Source organism: Barbus barbus, assembly GCF_936440315.1.
Source record: "Barbus barbus genome assembly, chromosome: 7".
Classification (NCBI taxonomy): domain Eukaryota; kingdom Metazoa; phylum Chordata; class Actinopteri; order Cypriniformes; family Cyprinidae; genus Barbus; species Barbus barbus.
In genome coordinates this window covers 17674020-17695502 of record NC_136735.1, presented here as the reverse complement: position 1 = coordinate 17695502, position 21483 = coordinate 17674020, and the positions used below count along the sequence as shown (strand labels likewise).

The 21483-nt window shown below is 35.6% G+C and overlaps 1 protein-coding gene across 1 annotated transcript in view; it reads left to right on the top strand.

Moving 5' to 3' along the window:
* The window catches only part of LOC306872530 (cAMP-dependent protein kinase catalytic subunit PRKX-like), a 45491-nt gene extending 41577 nt beyond the window's left edge, over positions 1 to 3914 (top strand). The window contains exons 7-8 of the mRNA XM_079421135.1: positions 67 to 144; positions 1027 to 3914. Coding sequence (XP_079277261.1) covers positions 67 to 144; positions 1027 to 1152 — 204 coding nt within the window. The 3' untranslated portion in view covers positions 1153 to 3914. The remainder of the gene's footprint in view (positions 1 to 66; positions 145 to 1026) is intronic.
* The last annotated feature ends 17569 nt before the right edge of the window (positions 3915 to 21483 follow it).

Genomic DNA, 21483 nt, shown 5'->3' with positions numbered 1-21483 from the left:
AAATGTAAGACATCATTCTACTTTAATGTTCATTTATCTTTGTTTATTATATTTGTTGTCTTCCAGAATGGAGCTGATGATGTGAAGAAGCACAGATGGTTTAAGTCAGTAGACTGGGATTCTGTGCCCTGTAGAAAACTCAAGGTAAGCTCCTTATAGAGCTTTAGAGCATGTCCTGTTATTAAATATTCATTTTATGTCACTGTTCATTTTTGTAAGATTTCTAAGTCATTACTGGCCACATAAACCGTGACAACGCCTCATTAAAAAGTGATCATCTTTTACTTTATTTACTGGTAGAATTATACAGCTAGAATATTTCCCATGGTTTACTGGACATATTCCAGTTTCCCAGAAATGCACGGTAGCGGATAGTGGAAAGTTTACATCCCTATTCAGTTTGGGGTCAGTCGACTGAAAACACAGTAAAAACATTAGTATAACACTTTAGTATAGCGACCAATTCTCAATATACACTATTTGCTAATTATCATGCCTATTATTAACATATTGGCTGTTTATTAGTATTTATAAAGCACATATTCTGCATGACCATATTCTACCCAATACCTAAACTTAACAACTACCTTACTATTAATAAGCAGCAAACTAGAAGTTTATTGAGGTAAAAGTCGTAGTTTTGTTAAAAGTGAGAATTGGACCTTAAAACACTAGCATTGTGAAATATAACAAGTTAACTGTTTTATTGTATTAATATTAAAATTGTTATTTAAAATAACTAAATGTTAATTAAATATAATTGCTTAGTTTATTCCAGTGATGGCAAAGTCAAATTTTCAGCAGTCATTACTCCAGTCTTCAGCAATTCTAGTATAATCATTTCTTCTTCTTATAAATGTTGAGGAGGGAAAACGGGTAATGCATTTAGAAACTGTAATACGTTTTTTTTATTCAAATGCGGGGGCAACATCTTAATTTATTTACTGACTGCACACTTTTGAATGATAATATGTATTTCACTGTATCTAAAGCCTCTTTAATGAGCTTTTCTCATTGCTGTGACAGCCACCCATAGTTCCCAAGGTGTCTCACGAGGGTGACACGTCTAACTTTGACACCTATCCAGAGGATGAGTGGAAGAAAGACACACCAGTACCAGCTAAGGATTTGGAAATTTTCAAGAACTTCTGAAAAGAAAAAGTTATTTTTAATGAACAAAAAGACAGGACTGGTAGAAGGTAATGATTTAGAGCTGAAGTTTTAACCTAACCATTCAGGGGGCATTAAAAGGTCATAGTTGCATTATTATAGGCATGTCTTGCCTGCTTGTCCCTGAGTCCTGCACACTTGAGAAACAAATCATTATTGTCAACATAGTCATGGTCAAACATTTACAGAGTAAGCAGTTCATCACTTCAGCATCATCTAGTAAGTGATGAGCAACTTGATTCAACACTCTCTTAGGTTCTTATATTATGCAAAAGTAATGTTTTTAAAGAGTTTAAATAAGCAATATCAAGGTTCTGTTCAATGTTCTTTTTGCTGGATCAAAACAACGTCTTCTCTTATGCCTAAACGTGTATGGTCATGGTTGTGTTTTGGCTTTATATCTTAAAAAACTTGCTGAATTAGAGCTTTAAGCCTGACAAATTTAGTTTTCTGGTTATCTGAACCTTCTGTGTTGATCCTTTCCTCCCACATGGTATTGCTATATACATGTCGTAACATTAGGCCTGTTTCACACTGTACTCTCAAGCAGGCATGTAAACAAAGTAAAAGCGTAATTGCAACATTATGCTTTTATACTGGAAGCATTTTTCCGGCGTAACAACCTAGGCAGTCTATACAAAAAATGCATAGTCAATGTAAATGACAGCAATGCATTTTAAAATGGTGGTAGGCCTTATTTACATCCAAAATGTCTTTAATCTACAGAACCCAAACTCCAAATGGCGATGACTTGGATTCAGTCATATTTAGTAAACAGAAAGTGCTGCTGTGTGTGTGTGTGTGTGTGTGTGTGTGTGTGTGTGTGTGTGTGTGTGTGTGTGTTTGATAATAAGTCTATATTTCACTCCCGTGTTTTATTTGTATACTGTAACCTTTTGATGTAGTATGTAAACCCATCAGATGAAAAAAATGCTTTGGCAAATGAATTATTACAGTAAGTCATAATTATGAGGGGGAAATTATGAGTTAAAAAGCTAGAATTATGAAACCAGTCATTATTATCACGTTTCTCATTATGACTTTATATCTAAATTTTGAATTTAATGACATAAATTCATGCCAGAATTCAGAAATAATTTGACTTAATTGACATATTTTTTTGAGAATTGTTTTCCCCCATAGTCAAAATTATAGCTTTGAAATAAAATAAAAAAAAGTTGTGATTAAAGTTGTGAAAAGTAAGTATTATAATTGGAAATTGAGATTAAAAAGTAATGACCCAGTTTCAATTTATGATATTTTATCTCATAATATGATATTTTGGACTTTTTGTCATTTGTATTTTATTTCTACTTTTATCTCGTAATTAACAGTTTTTTGTCAGAATTGCAAGCTTTTATTTCAGAATTATGACTTGCTCAAGTAATAATTTAGACACTTTGTCATGATTTTTTACCAAAGCTTTCATACATACGAGTCCCAAAATAAATGCACAGGAGTCTTCAGTGTGAAACAGAACGTGTTTTTGTGTTCTACTGTGCTGCTTTGTCCATCTTTTTCAAAGTATACATGCATTAGACCGATGTGTTTGACCATTGCGCTGTGTCTGGCTTATTTTCTTTTCTTTTGCATCAGCACTACATTAAGGCAAGTTAAAAAAATGTCAAATAAGTACAACTGCCCTGCTTTCCCTGCCTTATTTTCCATTCATCAGTGTTCATCAGGGTTGCGGCTCTGCAGTTAGATACTATTGTGCATCATCTCAAGTTGACCATAAAAGCACAGTTTGTGTGAACGGCCCCAAGAATCCAAAGAGCTTTCGAACACATTCCTGCCAGGATGTCAGACTAAGAATAGCAGGTGAAGTATAGGCACAGTAGCACTTACCTAATCAAACATGACCTCACAAACCTGTAGGTAACTAATAAATTAGCATTAATGCTTGTATTATGAGATGTCTGTTCACTTTGGCTGTTGTGTTTGATGTTCTGTATGTGTTTACTAATTGGTTAAGTGCATAAACAATTTACTAGCCATGTGTTTTCTAAAGTTGCCTTGCATAGTTATGGGGGTGAATTTAGCAAACACAGTTTACATTGCTTTGTAATGCTACTTAATATATGGCGTTTAAAAGCCTTGCATAATGGGAAGAGAATTGACTATGGTGTGAAATGCTATTCGAAATGTAGCTACTGTGTGTATGTTCAAAACAATTCTTCAATAGTTTTTCTTAACTGCTTTTGTCTGAAGCAGTAATCTATCATTGTAAAATGTCTACTGAATATCATTTATTTGATATCATTTCTTGAAATGACTGTTCTTTGCAAATGCAGTTTTATACTAAGGGAAGCAACTTGCAGATTTCATATGGACTTGACAGCTGTTACCATCTTGTGGAGTTTTTTTTTCTCACTGTTTGTTGGTCATTGTTTCCTGTGTGAATAATTTTGCTGTATTCTCAGTTTTTAGCGTTTTCTTTTTTACACTTGTTTGAGGAAATAAATGTAATTTATATTGTTTGCAACAGCAAAAACTAAAATGAAGTTCTATGAACTTAAAAATTGAGACAAACCCAGCATAGGATTTTATACTGGTTTTTTAATCACACTTTTCCTTTCTTTAGTTTATCTGTACTTTCATTGTATTGCCTTAAGATCATTTTTGGTGTATTTTGGATGGTACAAGTGCAATGTTACCTGCAACCAAGCTGTTATAAAAACTTGAGAAAATCTGCAAATCCTATATCCATGAAAATAAACTGAACTTTTCATGTGGGCAAAACTATTTGACCAATAGTCCTGCAGTCTGTTCTAACTGTTCAGTGTTCTCTGACCAAACTTGCTGAAGTCTTATTGAGATGGGTTGGACTCTCAGTTTGATGGCACCAAGCCATACGCTCATTCACACCAGCCTCGGGTACCTTTTAAACTACAAGCTTAGTGGAAATTGTTAGACCATTTACTGTAAGAGTCTTAATATATTCTCATTTTCCAATATACCCACGATTAAGCGCTTGCCACAGTTTCATATGCTAGTATTTCCCCCAGTTGGTCCCTTTATAGTTTATTTTCCTTAAGTATTCATGTAAAATGTATATTAAATGTACATTAGTAGTTAACAGAACAAATTAGCATCATTCCTTCCCTGCAAAAGCAGATGAATGATCTCATCCATTAAGGTGCCTTGAGACTGTTGCATTTTTAAGAGGTTATTTCACTCTCTAACCCCTGTGGTTAGACTTCACCCGTAGAGAAATGTTCAAACTTTCTTTCTTCGCGCTGCTCCTTGTAAAATCTGACTACAGTTTAAACATTTTAAAGACGTTTAGTCCTTTCAGACACACCGCTGGGACAGACTAATGTTGCTTAATGGTTCCCTTACGGTCTTCAAAATGCCTGTACGATGGATCTGTCCCCAGCCTGATAGGAAATGGTTTTAATGTATGGTATATGTGCCCACTGCACTTTGGCAGCTCTGCGTAATACATTTCTACTTGTGACAGGAAAGCAGAAAAACACATTTCCATTTAACAAGATGCTTAAATCCAACAAATTTTGGAAGTATCGCCATTTGAAAGATGTTCTCTGAAGCTGCGATGTGGAAAAATTGCAGCTGCTGTTTAAATTCTTGGTACTCTAACCACAGCTCTTACCTGATGACACTTTTTGGCTGAGTCAGTGGTGCTGAATGATGTTCTTTAATCTCTTTTTGTTCTGTGGAAGACTGATTTTGTTCGTTTATTGCATCAGAGTTACTTTATTTACTAGCAAAAGAAATTACAGTGTCTGTGCTGCTGTGTTGGAAATAAACCTGATGTGAATTTGCAGCTTTGAGCAAGGAACCTTAAAGTTGCTGAGTGTGGTGGAGTCTACTTCTATAAACCCAACAAACCTACCATTACTCCATCGTTCACCTACATGGCTCTCACTTAACCCCTCACCTCCTGGAGTAAGCGGGTTGAAACGGCCCCCCAAAGCAAACTCCCATTTAGTAACAAAACTATGGGACGACACCTTGTAATGACTGGTAACCACAGTGATCAGCGCAATTAAATGGCTTTAGGTTCAGATCTCATCAAAGAGTCCTGTCATCATCAGACCACCACCACACCTGCATTGAGATAGTATCATATACTCCACCCATTTACCAGCTACACCTCATGCTGCCTTCGCATGCTATAAGACATGAATGGCCTCTCAAGTTGTATTTACAACTAGGAACCTCTGAGGATATTTTGATTCCCGAGTTTCAGAGTTGGGCAGGCCATGAACTAAACATACTGTATATAAGTTTAAGGGGGCATTTGCACAACACCATGCACAACTAAAAACAGAAAACGTATGCTTTTTTTGCAGTTCATTTACACAATATTTTTTTGGGGGGGGGGGCAACAAATTGTTGAAAACGATACCGTTATTGTTTCCGTGTAAACTACTAATATGCAAATTTATAAAAGGGGTCACATCATGCATATTATGTGTATTTACCGCTCTCCGGGTCTGTAGATGAATGTGTATATGTGCAAAAGCATAGTCTTTCTTTACAAAGTTGCAGCGCCAACTACTGGCCTAGCATGCATCATACAGCGTTTTTAGTTGTTTTTGCAGATCCATGTGAGCGAGTATCATTTTGACATTGTCATCTGTATGCAAAACTTTAGAAAACGTTTCTGTTATTAGTACATCGTTGTTGTGTAAACATACCGTGAGACTGCTTATTAATTTTTCCCACAACATCTACATTGCTTTCTCTTGTTTTACAGTCATGTATATTTACATAATATCAATAACCATTTGATGTACAGTATATTTTAATTATTTAAAAAAAAAAACAGCATTTATTTTACAGAATATTCTAGCGCAGTCAATGTAGTGTGAGTGATGTTTATATGGTTGGCAACAAATGGGACACTACATTGGATCTGTTGGATATTGACTAAATATGTTAAATGCATTTTGGCTTTAATAAGATTTCCACAAGCAATGATCAAAAATGAACCTGGTGTCCTCTATGATTCATAATTTGTATTTAAACCTTCAGAATTGGGAAGTCGGAAATCAGCATGTTAAGGCAGAATAAGACAGTTTCTTGTCCACAATGCCAAACTAGTCATGAGATAAAGGCAGAAGCTAGTTCATATAAAGCCAGAAATTCACTGTTTTTGTTGTGAGAACTATTGGATGTGGTTGGTTACCTTATCATAGCATGCCTTGTCCTGACTTAGAGGTCTTGACCTTCTCAGTTGTATCCAACAAATAAAATCATGTTTAAAATTAATTTAAAAAACCCAACATTTTTATAGTTGCTGTAGATGTGTTGTACATTGTCCGCACATCAGAAAGCTGTTATAGTGGGCTACACCAAGCAATGTCCTTCTTTTGAAAGGAGGAGTGTGTCTGTGAATGTGATCAAGCTGCCTTCAGACACTTGACTTGGTTTGCATTTGGCGCTGATTTGAACTGTTTCTGTGTAGAATTATCATATGCACTGATACACACCTGTTATTACTTAGGAAGGGAAGCTCACCATCTGAGAGTTAGCGTCTCGTTCAATAGAAAAACAGTGATGGTTTGTCCCAGATTTGGCTCACATTCAGTCTCCTGGAGAAGCTTTGCATTGTTGAGATCCAGCATTATCGGCACTGAGTCGTGCAACTCTGTCTGTTATTAAAAAAAAAAAAACCCTTACATTAACATACATTACATATGATCCAAAATATATAATAATATAAAAAAGCAATGACTTTGAACAGGCTAAGACTTTCTCTCTTTTTTATTTTGTATTTATTTTTTATTTATTTTGGTGTCTGTATAATGACTGCATTTCTTTTGGACATGCAGCAATATCAGACGACCTGGAAGTAAGAACGGGTTAGAACAGCAAGTTCCTGGCAAGGTATTAACTAAGTTCAAAACTAAATAGCCTTTTAAGTTTTAAAGGGATAGTTTACTATTCCTTTAAGTGCACTCACTGTGAGCAGCTTCTTGGTAATTAAAGGAGCTGTAAGTGATTTCAGGCATTTTCCTAGTTCCACCATTTCGCTAACTTCCTTTACCAAACTCCACCCTCTCTCCAAAGACACGTCCTGCAAACCTGCAAAATGAGTCATTGATATTCAATTTACAGCAACTTTAAGTCTAGTGTTTATTCCCATTCTGATGTTTTCCAGTAATTCAGTCAGATGTGCATTGTATTGTAAGGGCTTTGATTAAAAGAAATAAACTAAGAACATCAATGAAATGCAATAAAGCAGACGAGAAGCAAATCATCAATAGATAGTTAAACCGCTTACCTCATTTCAAGCATGGTTGGGAACATACTTAGAGATTTGTTTCAAGTAAACAAAGAAAGCAGGCAGCTGGATATTGTAACAGGAATAACTCAAAGTGCATCTGTTTCTAAGTTATGCTAATTGCATTTCTCTGCTCATAATTTCCATATCCCTGTGCCCTTTAGCTGATCAAGGTAAACACATAATCTAATCTAACTGCTTTTGCAGACTTGGAGAAGGTTATCGATCAAAAGAGAATCCATGCACTGGTCTATAAACGAAGCCATCTAAATTCTAACACATTTATATTCAAAATCGGGAAAAAAAAAACTTTTTTTATTCATGCAATGAAATACAGTGGGATCTAATGTTGTTTATTACACAGAATAAAGAAAGTTCTAACAGTAAGTTACTTTGCAACTACATGTCAACTAGTCAGAGTATTTGTAGACTTGCTGCTTCTAACACTTTATTTTGATGGGTCAACAACATACTGACTATGAGAAACTTTGCAAGTATGTGTCAACTTACTCTACTAACCCTAAATCTACCCTAATAGTCTACTCTGGCAGTTAGTAGACATGTAGTTGTAAATTAATGATAATTAGTTGGCATGTAGTTACACAGTTACTTATAGTTAGTAGAATGTCTAAAGTGGACTATCAAAATAAAGTGTAACCAGGAAGTCATACAGGTTTGGAACAACATAATGATTACAAAAATGTAATTTTTGATAAGATGTCAGTTGAAGCAAGTGGATATGAGGCACAAACCCCTGCAGTTTTGGGGACAGTTAAGGTCGGCTATATGAGTCATAAAATCCATATCTAGGTCAGCCTAGAGTCCCCATTTTACCACCGGCAATGCTGTAATATTTCTTGATTAACCAGCTGTTGAGTGTAACAGCAGCTGAATTTAGAGCAGGCCTCTCTGGTGATGGTCATTGCACAAATATGCTTACTCTGATCTAAACGTCCATTTGCAGAGCCTCTGGGGAAGGAATGAACTATAGCTCTCATGATTACAGTCTAACGGTCTGATTAGAGGGGACATTGTTGCACTGAAATGAGAATGAAATTAGAGGGGATCTTCTTGCATGGAGAAGTAGAAGATCTAATTGAAATAATATTACATTTGATTTGTGTCGTATTGGTGGTTAAGAGCAATAGAGGAGACTTTTATATTAACACATTTATGATTTATGGCTGTCAGAATGCATCAGTATCATCATGATTTGGACTCGTACAAAAGACTGATTTAAAACACTCAACATTTCTATTTAATTAACTGTAATGCTTTTCTTGGGGCCTTATGGGTACCAGATTCCTTCACTGTTCATCCAGGGTTGTTTTGAGTGAATTGTTATTGGAATTTGATCTGACTTTATTCAGACTTTTACAGAAAAGCAGACACACATGTATAACACAGATAAATCATTTTAACGGTTGTTTTCCTCAAAGTCTTCAAATAATGGCAAGGTTCTTTGTAAATTAATTGCTTGGTGGTCAGTCTGCATCATCAGATTGGCTCAGCTTGGTTTTTATTTATAATGGGCAACTGACTGATTTGTTATGTCTCGTCTTTGTTCTTGCTTGTGAGTAATGGCGTAAAATATTTTGCTTATGAAAACAAGTTTAAGATCTGTACACAGAAATATAATCAACGATGTCTATCAGGCATTGCGTCTGGCTATTATTTAATGCAACATTTTTAAGATATCAAGATGTCAGTGAAAAACAGTTCAGTTTGTAAAAAGTTTTGCAGTTATGTCCATTCTGTTCCATTATGTGTAGGTTTGGTTTGATGAGGAACGTTGCCTTTTGTAGCTGAATGTGAAGGTAGCAGTTCAAGCTTGAATCGCTTCAACAGAAAGAAAATCAAAATCTAATTTATTTTAAGGTGTTACTTTGTATATATAATTGTAATTAATTGCACATATACACTGTATATATAACCCAGCTGGGTCCTTAACAGAAGCATTTTGTGGTACAGTTGTGTTTTCATGCTTGCCACTTGAGGTTCTGACATTTGTCATGGCTTTGTTTGTTGCATCGCTCCAGCAAGCACTGCTTGTTTGGACATTTTAATTCTCCACTTGGACTCATTATGTTTGGACTGGTGAGTCACTGCATGCTGATCCATACATACCATTACAGTGAACTATTCTGCTGACTGAAGATTTTTTGGAGAAAAATCCAAAAACAAGAATGGAGCAAGCAGCTCACAGGATTGTGACCTACACAGCACAACCAAATGAAATATATATATATATAATATACACACAGTGCCCTCCAAAAGTATTGGAACGGTAAAGACAAAATTGCTCTGTTGGCTGTGGAGTCAAGACATTTACAAATATGATTAAAAGATGAATATGAGACAAAACTACAGAATGTCACATTTTATTATTGGGTGATTCAACACATAGATGTTTTACCAGCTAAGAAGTTCAGCACTTTTAGAGTTTCATCCCTCTATCTGATGTGAGCATAAGTATTGGAACAGTTGCCTCACAGGTCTTTCTAAGTGATCAGCTGTGTCCTGTTACATTAATTCTTCAGATATTAAAAGCAGGGAATGTGTTGTATCAGTTATATCCATTACTTCTGCATTCTGAATCCTGCAATTGATGATGACACACAAACCAGGATGAAGATGAGGGAGCTGACTTTGAGAGAAAAGCAAGCAATTTGGATGCTAAAAGAAAACAGGAAGTCAATTACAGCTATAGCAAAAACAAAGGGCATGGAGAAATCAAGAGTTTGGAAACCACCAGCGACACGAGCAACCAACAACGACCTGATCGGCTGAGAAAACAACAGTAGTTGATGACAGACAAATCATAAAAGCTGTGAAAATGAACCCTAAAAGACGTGTCTGTAAAATCACCAACAACTTCCAGAAAGCTGGGGTGATGCTCTGACAATCTACTGTCTTCAGGAGACTTTGACACAGAATTACAGATTCTACACAGCAAGATGCAAACCTCTGACCAGCACCAAAAATAGAAAGGCAAGATTAGAGTTTGAAAAAAAGCACAAAGGTGAGCCAGAAGAGTTTTGAAACTGTGTTTATGGAAAATGCAGGTGCGTCTCAAAAAATTTGAATATCGTGAAAAAGTTCTTTTTTTGTAACATTTCAAAAAGTGAAACTTTAACAAGTTTTTTTGTTTGTTTGCTTGTTTGTTTTAATTTTGATGATTAGAGCTTACATCTCATGAAAGTAAAAAATCCAGTATCTCAAAATATTAGAATATTTTTTGAGTTTGAGTTTCATTAAATGATCATCCCTACAGTATAAATTCCAGGTATCCTTTGTTCTTTAAAACCACAATAATTGGGAAGACTACTGACTTGGCAATGGTCCAGAAGATCACTGACACCCTCCACAAAGAGGGTAAGTCACAGAAGGTCATTACTAAAAGAGGTGGCTGTTCACAGAGTGCTGTATCAAAGCATATTAAATGTAAAGTTGACTGGAAGGAAGAAATTGGGTAGGAAAAGCTGCACAAGCAACAGGGATGACCGCAAGCTTGAGAATACTGTCAAGCAAAGCCGATTCAAACACTTGGGAGAGCTTCACAAGAAGTGGACTGAAGCTGGAGTCAGTGCATCAAGAGTCACCACGCTCAGACGTCTTCAAAAGGACTACCAAGCCACTTCTGAAACAGAAACGTCAGGAGCATCTTACCTGTGCTAAGGAGAAAAAGAACTGGATTATTGCTCAGTGGTCCAAAGTCCTCTTTTCAGATAAAAGTAAATTTTGCATTTACTTTAGAAATCAAGGTCTGGAGGAAGACTGGAGAGGCACAGAATCCATGTTGCTTGAAGTCCAGTGTGATGTTTCCCAAGTCAGTGATGATTTGGGTGTCGTGACGTCTGCTGGTGTTGGTCCATTGTGTTTTATCAAGTCCGAAGTCAATGCAGCCGTCTACCAGGAGATTTTGGAGCACTTTATGTTTCCATCTGCTTACATGCTTTATGGAGATGCTGATTTCCTATTCCAGCAGGACTTTAGCACCTGCCCACAGTGCCAAAACTACTTCCAAGTGGTTTGCTGACCATGATATTACTGTGCTTGACTGCTCAGCCAACATGCCTGACCTGACCCCCATATGGAATCTATGGGATTTTTTCAAGAGAAAGATGAGAAACAGACGATCCAACAGACAAGCTGAAGGCTCAATAGTGCCTCAGCAGTGCCACAGGCTGATCGCTTCCATGCCACACCACTGATGTTGTAATTTGTGCTAAAGGAGCCCCGACCAAGTATTGAAAGCATAAATGAACATACTTTAAAGAACTTGAACTTTTCTATTTTACAAATCCTTTTTTGATTGATCTTAGGAAATATTCTAATATTTTGAGATACTGGATTTTTGACTTTCACGAGCTGTAAGCTCTAATCATCAAAATAAAAAAAACTTTTATACTTTGCATGCAATGAATCTAGAATAAGTAAAAAAATAAAAATAAGTTACAAACAAAATGAACCTTTTCAGGATATTCACATTTTTTGACATGCACAAAAAATTAAAAAATTCTAACTTTTTTTTTCTCTCTGTTGACAAATGCAAGAATGCATTGCAGTTCAGCCATTCACATTCAGATCTGCTTCCTATAGAGTATGCATCACTCGCTTTTTACAATCAAATCAACAACCAATTAAAAACATCAAGTCTTGCTCTGTGCTGCTTCAAGCTCGATAAATTGTATTACTGTCACGATACAGAAATAAAGACAGTCACAACTTCTATTTCATGCCAACAATAAGAAACAGAAAAATTGTATTTGAAATGCATTTCTTAAAAAAGCATTTGCATTTTTCTGTGGCAAACCAATGTGACATCTATGTCAAGTACTGGCCTGGTGAGGCTGTAGATTATACAGAACTCATATGGATGTTGACACATAATGGCAGGCCTCCGGTGTGATGTCATTATAGTCTGTGTTTCTTTAAGAAGAGCTTGTTGATATTGGTATTAATCGTGTATTTTCCATGTGATCTCAACATGGAAAATGAATGAGTAGGCAACATATTTCGTATTTGAATATTATATGCAAATAGAGAATAATATGAATGCTGCAGTATAAAGTGTGATACAATATAATTAAATTTGATCATGGTGAATACAGTGTCCCATATCCCAGCTGCCATTCCTTTCATAAGCCCCTACAAAAGCCCCTCAGTCCTTGACACACTGACATACTCAATAGGCACCAGTAGACAAGTGAGTCATGCTCTGGCAGAAGTAAAGTGTATTCTGGCAAGGTTTCCAGGAGATGTCTTAGCTTTGAGAGAGGAGACATAAAATTAAAGCTCATGGCTGAAAGACAGTCCAAAGATTTATCATACCATCAGCACACTGCAAGTTTAAGCACTGCCTGAAGCCTTCCTATCAACCCATCTTGTTACTGAATGCAGTTTTCTTCAAAATCAGTTTAGACATTTCCAGGTCAATGATAACAGGTTGATTTAATTTCTTAACAAATATGCGTGTATATGACCACATGTTTAAGGATTGTGGAATTAAGACTTCCGTTTTACTATACTAAATAACTGCTGTGCTGTGTTGAGGAAATAAAATGAAATCATGAAGAGCTAATAATTTCCATGAACTGCTCTCTAACCCTTTGACATTGAGTTATGATGTAAACATGGTCTCCCATAAAGGTCGACCCCTGTCATCACCCTGTTATTACTGCCTTGCAGGTAAACTGACATTAGTTCACCATCTTTTCCCTTTTGAAGTGTGTCCAAAGACATCTTATCAAAGGCTTTGCTGTTGTAGCTTCAAACGTCAAGATATCCTAGAAGAAGCTTCAAAACAGAGGTTAGAAATAACTTATCTGGCCATAATCTTCATCAAACATCTAATAAGTTTTTTTTTGAGAAAGGTTTGTTCCATGAATGAAAATGGAAGATAAATCATAATGTACAAGGTATTAGCCGTGTACTATTACGGCTTTAAAGTGTCTGTTCTGGCCGTCGAGTATATTCGCATACCATATATGTGTCACAATTTTTTAACAGAGAGTTGTTGTTTTGGATGTTACATAAAACTATTATTTTGTTATGCCACAGTGAATAGCAGATAAGGAATCTGGAACCAACTCTTTTGTTTATGTATTCTTGTATTGTATTGTTTGATAACCATTACAGCAAATAAAAAAATAAAAAGCTGTTAATACTGTTCGACTTACTTTTTTTCTTTTTACAAATGTAAAGTTGTTCGGCACTTTATGTACCCTGGTTATTTGTATTTCTGCTTTTCAGCAAGCGCCACCTATGGTCAAAGAATGAAATCGCATTCTCACATGTAAAAATCTGGAAAAATTTGCATGGCGAACAAGCAGATTTTTCGTGTTGGTGTGAACAGGCCTTTTTTAAAGGCCTTTTAAGAGTTTGATAGCATGTTAATCAGATAACAATCAACCTTTCTGTTGTCCACTTGCTTCGAAAGACAAAAGTGATGTGCAACATTTCCTTAAAATATTTTAAAAAATACATGAAAAAAAAAAAATTCACTTTACTGCAAATGCGCAAATAATTGTAAATGATTTTATATTACAATAAGGTTATTCCAATATCTGATCATCAGACTCTTATCTTTTTGGGTCTTTTCTTGTGAATATTCTGCTCTTTTGTTGATATTCAGATAGACATGTCTTTCTTTCTCACTCATGAAACAGACATCAAGTTTATCTCATTCCAGAAGCAAAAGGCCAGTACTGTATACAACTTTGATTTAACACTGGCTGTCGGTGAAGTGATATGGCAGCCTCATTAATGTCTGCCACAGGAGGAGATAAAACTAATTGAATGTATGCTTCCAGACCTTATCATTTAATATAATCATACAGATGAACTTCTACACTAATGAGCAATATATGAATCTCACATCTCAACCTGTGTAATTTAATTACTCTCCCATAGGAGCCCCTTCCTGGATCCTGCCAGAGTCTCTTCCTCTGGGAGTCAAAATCTTTTTTCCACATTCTAGCCCTTTCACTAAATTCCTCCAAAGGAGTCCATATGGATTTCTTTAGAGGTGCATCTGTTAAAACCCCAAATGCTCTCAGTTACTAAGTGCAAATCCTTTCCTATTCAACATTTTGCATTGTGTGATATCAATCTTTACAAGTAAGCACTCTGAGTGTTGCAGGTTAAAACCTATTCTTCTATAAACAGTTGCTTATAATGTATTACTAGATCATATCCGGCGCACCCCAACCACTTTTAACAAGTTTCAGAAATATTTCAATCATAAAGTTTAAAACAACTGTTCTGGAAGCACAGCTGAATAAATCTCAGTTTATCACCCTTTGGTGGACAGGCTGCTCTACAGCAGATGTTAAATGATAATAGGTCTGCTACACCGTTTAGTGATTTATTGGTAAGTTTATGTCCAATTTGATGTCCAAGAAACATCTCACGCCTCTTACCAGTTTCACTGGGAGGAACACTGGAAAGAAGCGTCCATTGTTTTTAGGAGGTGGATGTGTTGAAAGGAATTCTTTGAATTTGTTGTACAGCTGTTGAGTTAATTAAGTGAGCAGGTTTTGTTTTAGTCATTACCGGTGCTACAGGTAGTTATATAATCTTGCACTTACAGTAGAGCATTTTATATGCTTAGCATCTGTTTGCGATCTGAGCCAAACATGTTGAAAATATGTTACACGGTGTAATCTGGGGTTTCTGGGATAATCCTGATTTATATTCTCTCTTTGACCTGAGAGGTTTTCCAGTCACTGGGGTTCAACATTTGCATCAATTACATTTTGTTACCTCAAAAAGTCAAAGCAGTAAAAAGTTCTCATTCTTTCCAGCTCAAGTTGTATTATCTTTTAAACGTTGCCTAGCTTAGTCAGAATCACTTTCATTTTGGTTTTCCCTTTCTTCTTTCTCTTTTTGATTTTTATTAATGAACATTCTACTCTTACACATGCGACAACCTGGAAAGAGAGGTATTCATTTCAGTGCCATTCCACAGATGGTCTTCATTAAAGTCTTAATCTGAATACCCAGGTTCTGCTTCCATCTCTGGAGACTGGATTTGTGAGAAAGGAAACCCACTAGAGGGCACAGACTAATGTAAGACCTGGATAAGGTTGAATAGATCTCCATAATTTTGCGATGCCTCTAACCTGTAAAAAATAAAGAATGTGCCAGGGCATGTTTGGTTTAGTGTGCAATCGCATCTAGTAGTTTCCACATACCTCTGCCATGATTTCTGTAGTACACACAGTTCTGTGATTTACTGTCATCTTATATCACAATAATCAAGACCAGGTGTTATGTTTTAAACTGACAACATGTTATTTAGCTGCAGGAAGCAGTTCATTAACAAAAGTGGGGGAAAATGCATTTGTGAGTAAACTCAAGTTTGCTCTCCACATTCTGTGTTGCCAAATTGAACTATAAAGTCTCATATAAAGATTCAAAGACTGTTATGGAGGGCTAGTTCAGCACAGAAGTTCTTTCCTGCCTGCTGAAGACAGATGTGTCAGTGATCGTCTGACCTTGTTTGCAGAAAGACTGCATGTGCTCGGTCCATTTCAGATTTATTTGTTTTTTTATTCTGGGCAAGATTGACAGTATTAATATCAAAGGTATGATGAATATTTCTCAAACCAGCTCTGTATAACAGATACAAGTGTACACAATAAAGGGGTGCTGTGCTTTTGTTTGTGAATCGTTTGTGTAAAGCTTGATTACGTGACTTAGATACACAGTGTTTTCAGGCTGTTTCTTACAGTTTAGCTGGATAAATATTGACTCAGCTGAAATGCATTATAAGAGCATTTGAGGAACATCAGAACAGTTTAGTCTTTGTCTTACTTTAGACTGTAGAATTCATTGTGTCAATACAACAAGAATTGCTTAATGTGTGTAATTCTTTGCGATTTTTAAATGTCTTCTCTCTGCTTATTCTGGATAAACAAGTAAAATTAGTGGATTCTCAGGTGGATTTCCAGAAAGAAATGCATATAGCGGTGTGGCACTTGTTTGAGTGTTCTGACCAGCCAACACAGCAACACTGACTCAACCAATGGTGTGAGTGGGGGAAATGTTTAAGTCACAATTACTTACAAGTCCAATAAAGTACATTTTTGCACTTTTGGTATGCCAAAAAATTGACATTTTTTTATATTACATTTCTGACTTTTTTCCATTCGCAATTACAAATAGATGCTATTTCTAACCATTTGGGCTTTTCCTCTTAGAACTGCAGGTTATCTCACAATTCTGATTATTGCAAAAATAAGTCTGAATTGTGAGGTGTTCTAACGCAAGACCCAAACAGAAAATAAGTGTTTGAACCCAGAGCAGTTTACTGACAAAATAATGAGTGCCAATGGCAATATCTAAAGAGGTGAGTATGGCCGGCAGTAACAGTCAATGCAGAAACGGTGACCAGACAATAAGTGAACTGGTGAATGTCTCTTTTGTAGCGATGCAATGATTAGATAAGTGTTCTCAGGTACATGATTGCTGATGTGGAGCATGTAGGATTCTGGGTTCTAGTTAGTGATCCTGAAATTAGAATTCAGGGGATTGTGATCGTTGAAGTAGTGTGGAGGTGGAGCCTGGCGTCTTCTTGACAGATCAATCTCAGAACTATGAGGGGAAAAAGTCCGAATTGTGAGATTTTTCCCATGCAAAACTAAGCTTCCGTAATTACTGGTGGAGAAATTGGACATCTTATCTTTAATGTTTGTTTAAACAATTTCTTTATAGTTTGTAGTATTAAGTAACTGTATGCAGGTTGAGGTGTCCATGGTTTTCCACGCTTTGTCTGGATTCTAGCAATAGTCCAGCTGCACACAGCAGGTTGGGAGGCTGTTTATTATACAGTCCTGTCCATGTGGAGGCCCTGGGGATCTAGGCCAAAACGGCAAGACAAAAGCTATTTGAGAATTCAGGGAAATGGCCTATAAATGTGAATGCTACAGTTTAATAGTGACACACTGAAAACCACATAGTCTGCTCTACAGAAAGACTGACTAAAATGGCACATCTTTATATCTGTCTTGTCAGTGCTTGCCTTCCAACTCTTTTCTTTCACAGATATGCCCTTTAAATGTCCATCAACTGCCTTTTTTTTCATTAAAGCTGAGATAAGGTTGGAAATATTTCAAGAGTCATGGCAATAACAGATGTGATTACCTATTCATTTCAGGACTCAAAGTTTGTTTTGCAAATTTTGACAAAAATTTATGTAATAACATATCCTTTATTAGAAATATGACAATGTAAATAAAAGCTACTTCACGCATTATAGGATCATTTGTGTAACAGTTATCATTTTAACAAATGTGGTCAGACCACCAGTGAAAATAAACAGATCTTCATTGTCTAGGGGATGTTGTTTATTATTAGTCGTATTCTACAGGTTGGTCTTTGGCCAGATGGTCAAACGGGGAAGTCTGGTTAGTATAGATTATTTGCTGAACCAAGACAAGATTTACTGTTTCATTATCAATGAATGAAGCAAGGAAACTGATCTGGGAGCAGAGTAAATGTGCGACTGACATGTTTTGATTAACGCAGGGGGAAATGAAAAACACATTTCAGTGTCTAAAGATGACAAAAAATGGAAATGTAGAAGCTGGTAAAATGTTGTAAATCACTGAGGATAGAGACATTTTTTTTTTTTTACTATTTTCTTTACATCTGCCACAGGTGCTATGGGTAATACTTGAGAAAATGTATTCAAAAAATATGTTACCAGTGAACAAAACCTGTTAAATGATAAGTAAACAATGTTATACTAACTAATAATTAATGCTTTTTATTGTTATTTTATTTTAAATTTACAGCTTGATGTGCTTTAGAATATATATATATATATATATATATATATATTTTAAGTCAAATCAATATGCTGAATCAACATCAGTGTTTTCCAACAAGTATCATGAAGATCTCACCTGCCTGAAACAAAGCTTTCTACAACACCTGAAAGGTATTTGCAAGGATATTGTGCATATACTAGGTCTTTAGGTCACTTGCATGTCAGGGGAACTACCGCTCAGGGACCACTGGTAACATGTGCTAACCAGGTGGACTGGCCTGCATTGTATACTGTAGATTCATTGTTGAATGGTAGCTACATTCGCTTTCAAAACAGTGTCTGGAAAACCAGGTGCAAGCTTTGATGCTTCCCACGACACCAAAATATTATTAATCCAATATGAGGTTGTTGCTAAAGTGTGTGCACACCCTTCAAAGTTCATTTTAAATTATACCAACAAAGGTCTTTGATTATAATCTTATCAAAGCACCTTTGACCTCACAACATGTAAACATGTTATGTCTTCAGCCTCCCTGTTATTAAATTTAATCATGTCTCAGACATAACAAATTTACAGCAAGCTTAAAAGTAACAATTATATTTTTAATGTCTTATTGGGCTCTCATGTACATTTAAAAAAAATGTATTAAACCTTCAATTTAAATGCAAACAATCGTTGTACATTAAAGGGGAAAAATGTTGTATGATTTACTTTAGAACTATTTACAGTCAGTAAATTTCACAAATTTTGAAATATCAAATAACAAATTTAAACTTTTTAAGTTTATTTATTTATTAGTTTAGTTTAGTTTTTTATTTATTTTTAAGTAGAAAGACAAATAATATTTTATTTTAAATATTTTTTGCAATATTTTTAAATATATCTTTTATATTTACTTATATCATATCAACACCTACTAACAGGTTTTAGGATGGATATACATGTAGGCCTACATGACATATAAGTACAAAAATGTATTACTCATGCATAATACACATTTGTATGGGTTAAATACACGTTAATATATGAAATTGTTCCAGTTTCTAAATGGTTTTGTATGTTTGTTTTGTTTGTATGTTTTGTATGAAAATGCAATATATATATATATATATATATATATATATATATATATATTTATATATATATATATATATATATATATATATATATATTTATATATATATATATATATACAGTGCTGCTTGAAAGTTTGTGAACCCTTTAGAATTTTCTATATTTCTGCATATGACCCAAAACATCATCAGATTTTCATATAAGTCCTGAAAGTAGACAAAGAGAACCGAATCAAACAAGTGAGAGAAAAATATTTCCTTTGTCATTTATTTATTGAGAAAAATGATCCAGTGTTACATATCTGTGCGTTGCAAAAGTATGGGAATCTTTGGTTTCAGTATCTGATGTGACTCCCTTCTGCTGCAGTAACTGAAGGTAAAGTTTCTTGTAAATGCTGATCAGTCCTGCACAATAACATGCAGGAGTTTTAGCCCATTCCTTAGTGCAGAACCACTTAAACTCTGTGATGTTGGTAGGTTTCCTCCAATAAACTGCTTGCTTTGGTCCCTTTGACTCAGCCATTCCAAAACATTAACTTTGTTCTTCTTTAACAATTATTTGGTAGAATGACTTGTGTGCTTGGGGTTGTTGTCTTGCTGCATGACCCACGTTATCTTGAGACTCTGTTCTTAAAGAGATGTCCTGACGTTTTCCTTTAGAATTAGCTGGTATAATTCAGAATTTATTGTTCCATCAATAATAGCAGACTGTCCTGGCCAAGATACAGCAAAACAGGCCCAAGCCATGATACTACCACCACCATGTTTCACAGATGGGATAAGATTCTTAAGCTGTTCTTTTCTCCGAACATAATAGCTTCCCATTTAAACCAATAAGTTCCATTTTGGTTTCATCCATTCATTAAAACATTCTCCAATAGTTCTCTTACCTGTCCGCATGATCTTTAGCAAGCAATTTTCTTTTTAGAGAACAGTGGCTTTCTTCTTGCAACTCTGCCATTCACATCATTGCTCAGTGTTCTCCTGATGGTGTGCTCATGAACTTTAACATTAGCCAATGTCAGAAAGGCCTTTGGTTGCTTAGAAGTTACCCTGGGAACTTTTGCAACCTCGCAAACTATTACACATTCTACTTTAGAGTGATCTTTGTTGGTTGGCCAATTCTCGGAAAGGTAACAGGGGTCTTGAATTTCCTCCATTTGTTCACAATCTGTCTGACTGTGGATTTGTGGAGTCCAAACACTTTAGAGATGGTTTTGGAACATTTTCTAGCCTGATGAGCAGCATTGTCTCTTTTTCCTAGGTCCTCAGTGATCTCCTTTGTTCGTGACATGATCCACTTCCACAAACATGATCAGACTTTGATAGATTCCTGTTCTTTGAATAAAACAGTTCTGACATTTGATAGTCATTGCACTGACTGAAAACACCTCTGCACAGATGGACTCTAATTTCACGTTTAAATTAACTGCTACTTTAAGAGATTCATATACTTTTGCCACTCACAGATACGCAATATTGGATCATTTTCCTGAATAAATAAATGACAAATAAAATATTTTTGTCTCATATGTTTGATTAGGATTCAACCTTTAGTATTTCTGCAATAAAATGTGCACATTATGCTGCCCATAGCCCTAGAACTTTGTCATACTGTAGTTTTGGAAAATTGAGGTTGACTCATGCTTAACGAGAGCCTGGTCATATGCAGTGTGTATCAAAGGCGATGGAGGATGAGCTCCCAAGTCTGCTCCAAGTGCAATAGTTCATCTGACCACACCAGAAGTATATTGAAAGACCATTCAGCGTGACTGTGGTGTATGACTGGTCTATGGCAAAGCGTGAGACATTTTTAAGAGAGGCCTGATTTTTTTAACCACTCAGTCGGTTGTTGTTAAAAGATTCTGACATCAGGTTCTTTCACTGTGTTTAGAAGTTATTCTGCCATTAAATGAATGACATGTGGAGGTCACAGAACATTAAATGAAAATGAGTTGAGCATGTTGTTTGAAGAATGTGTAATATGTGCTCTCTTAGAAAACCAGTCACTGTGGAACATTTTCTTTCTATAGTCTTATTGCATTTGACATATTAAAAAAAGTGTAATTTACAAAATGCACACTAATGTTCTTCTTGAGTTGGTAAGATCTTATTGCCAAGAATGTCAGTAAAAATGCATTCTTGTTGAATAAAAATATTAATTTATTAGTATAAGATTTATAGTCATTTATTCTACTAATAATATCAA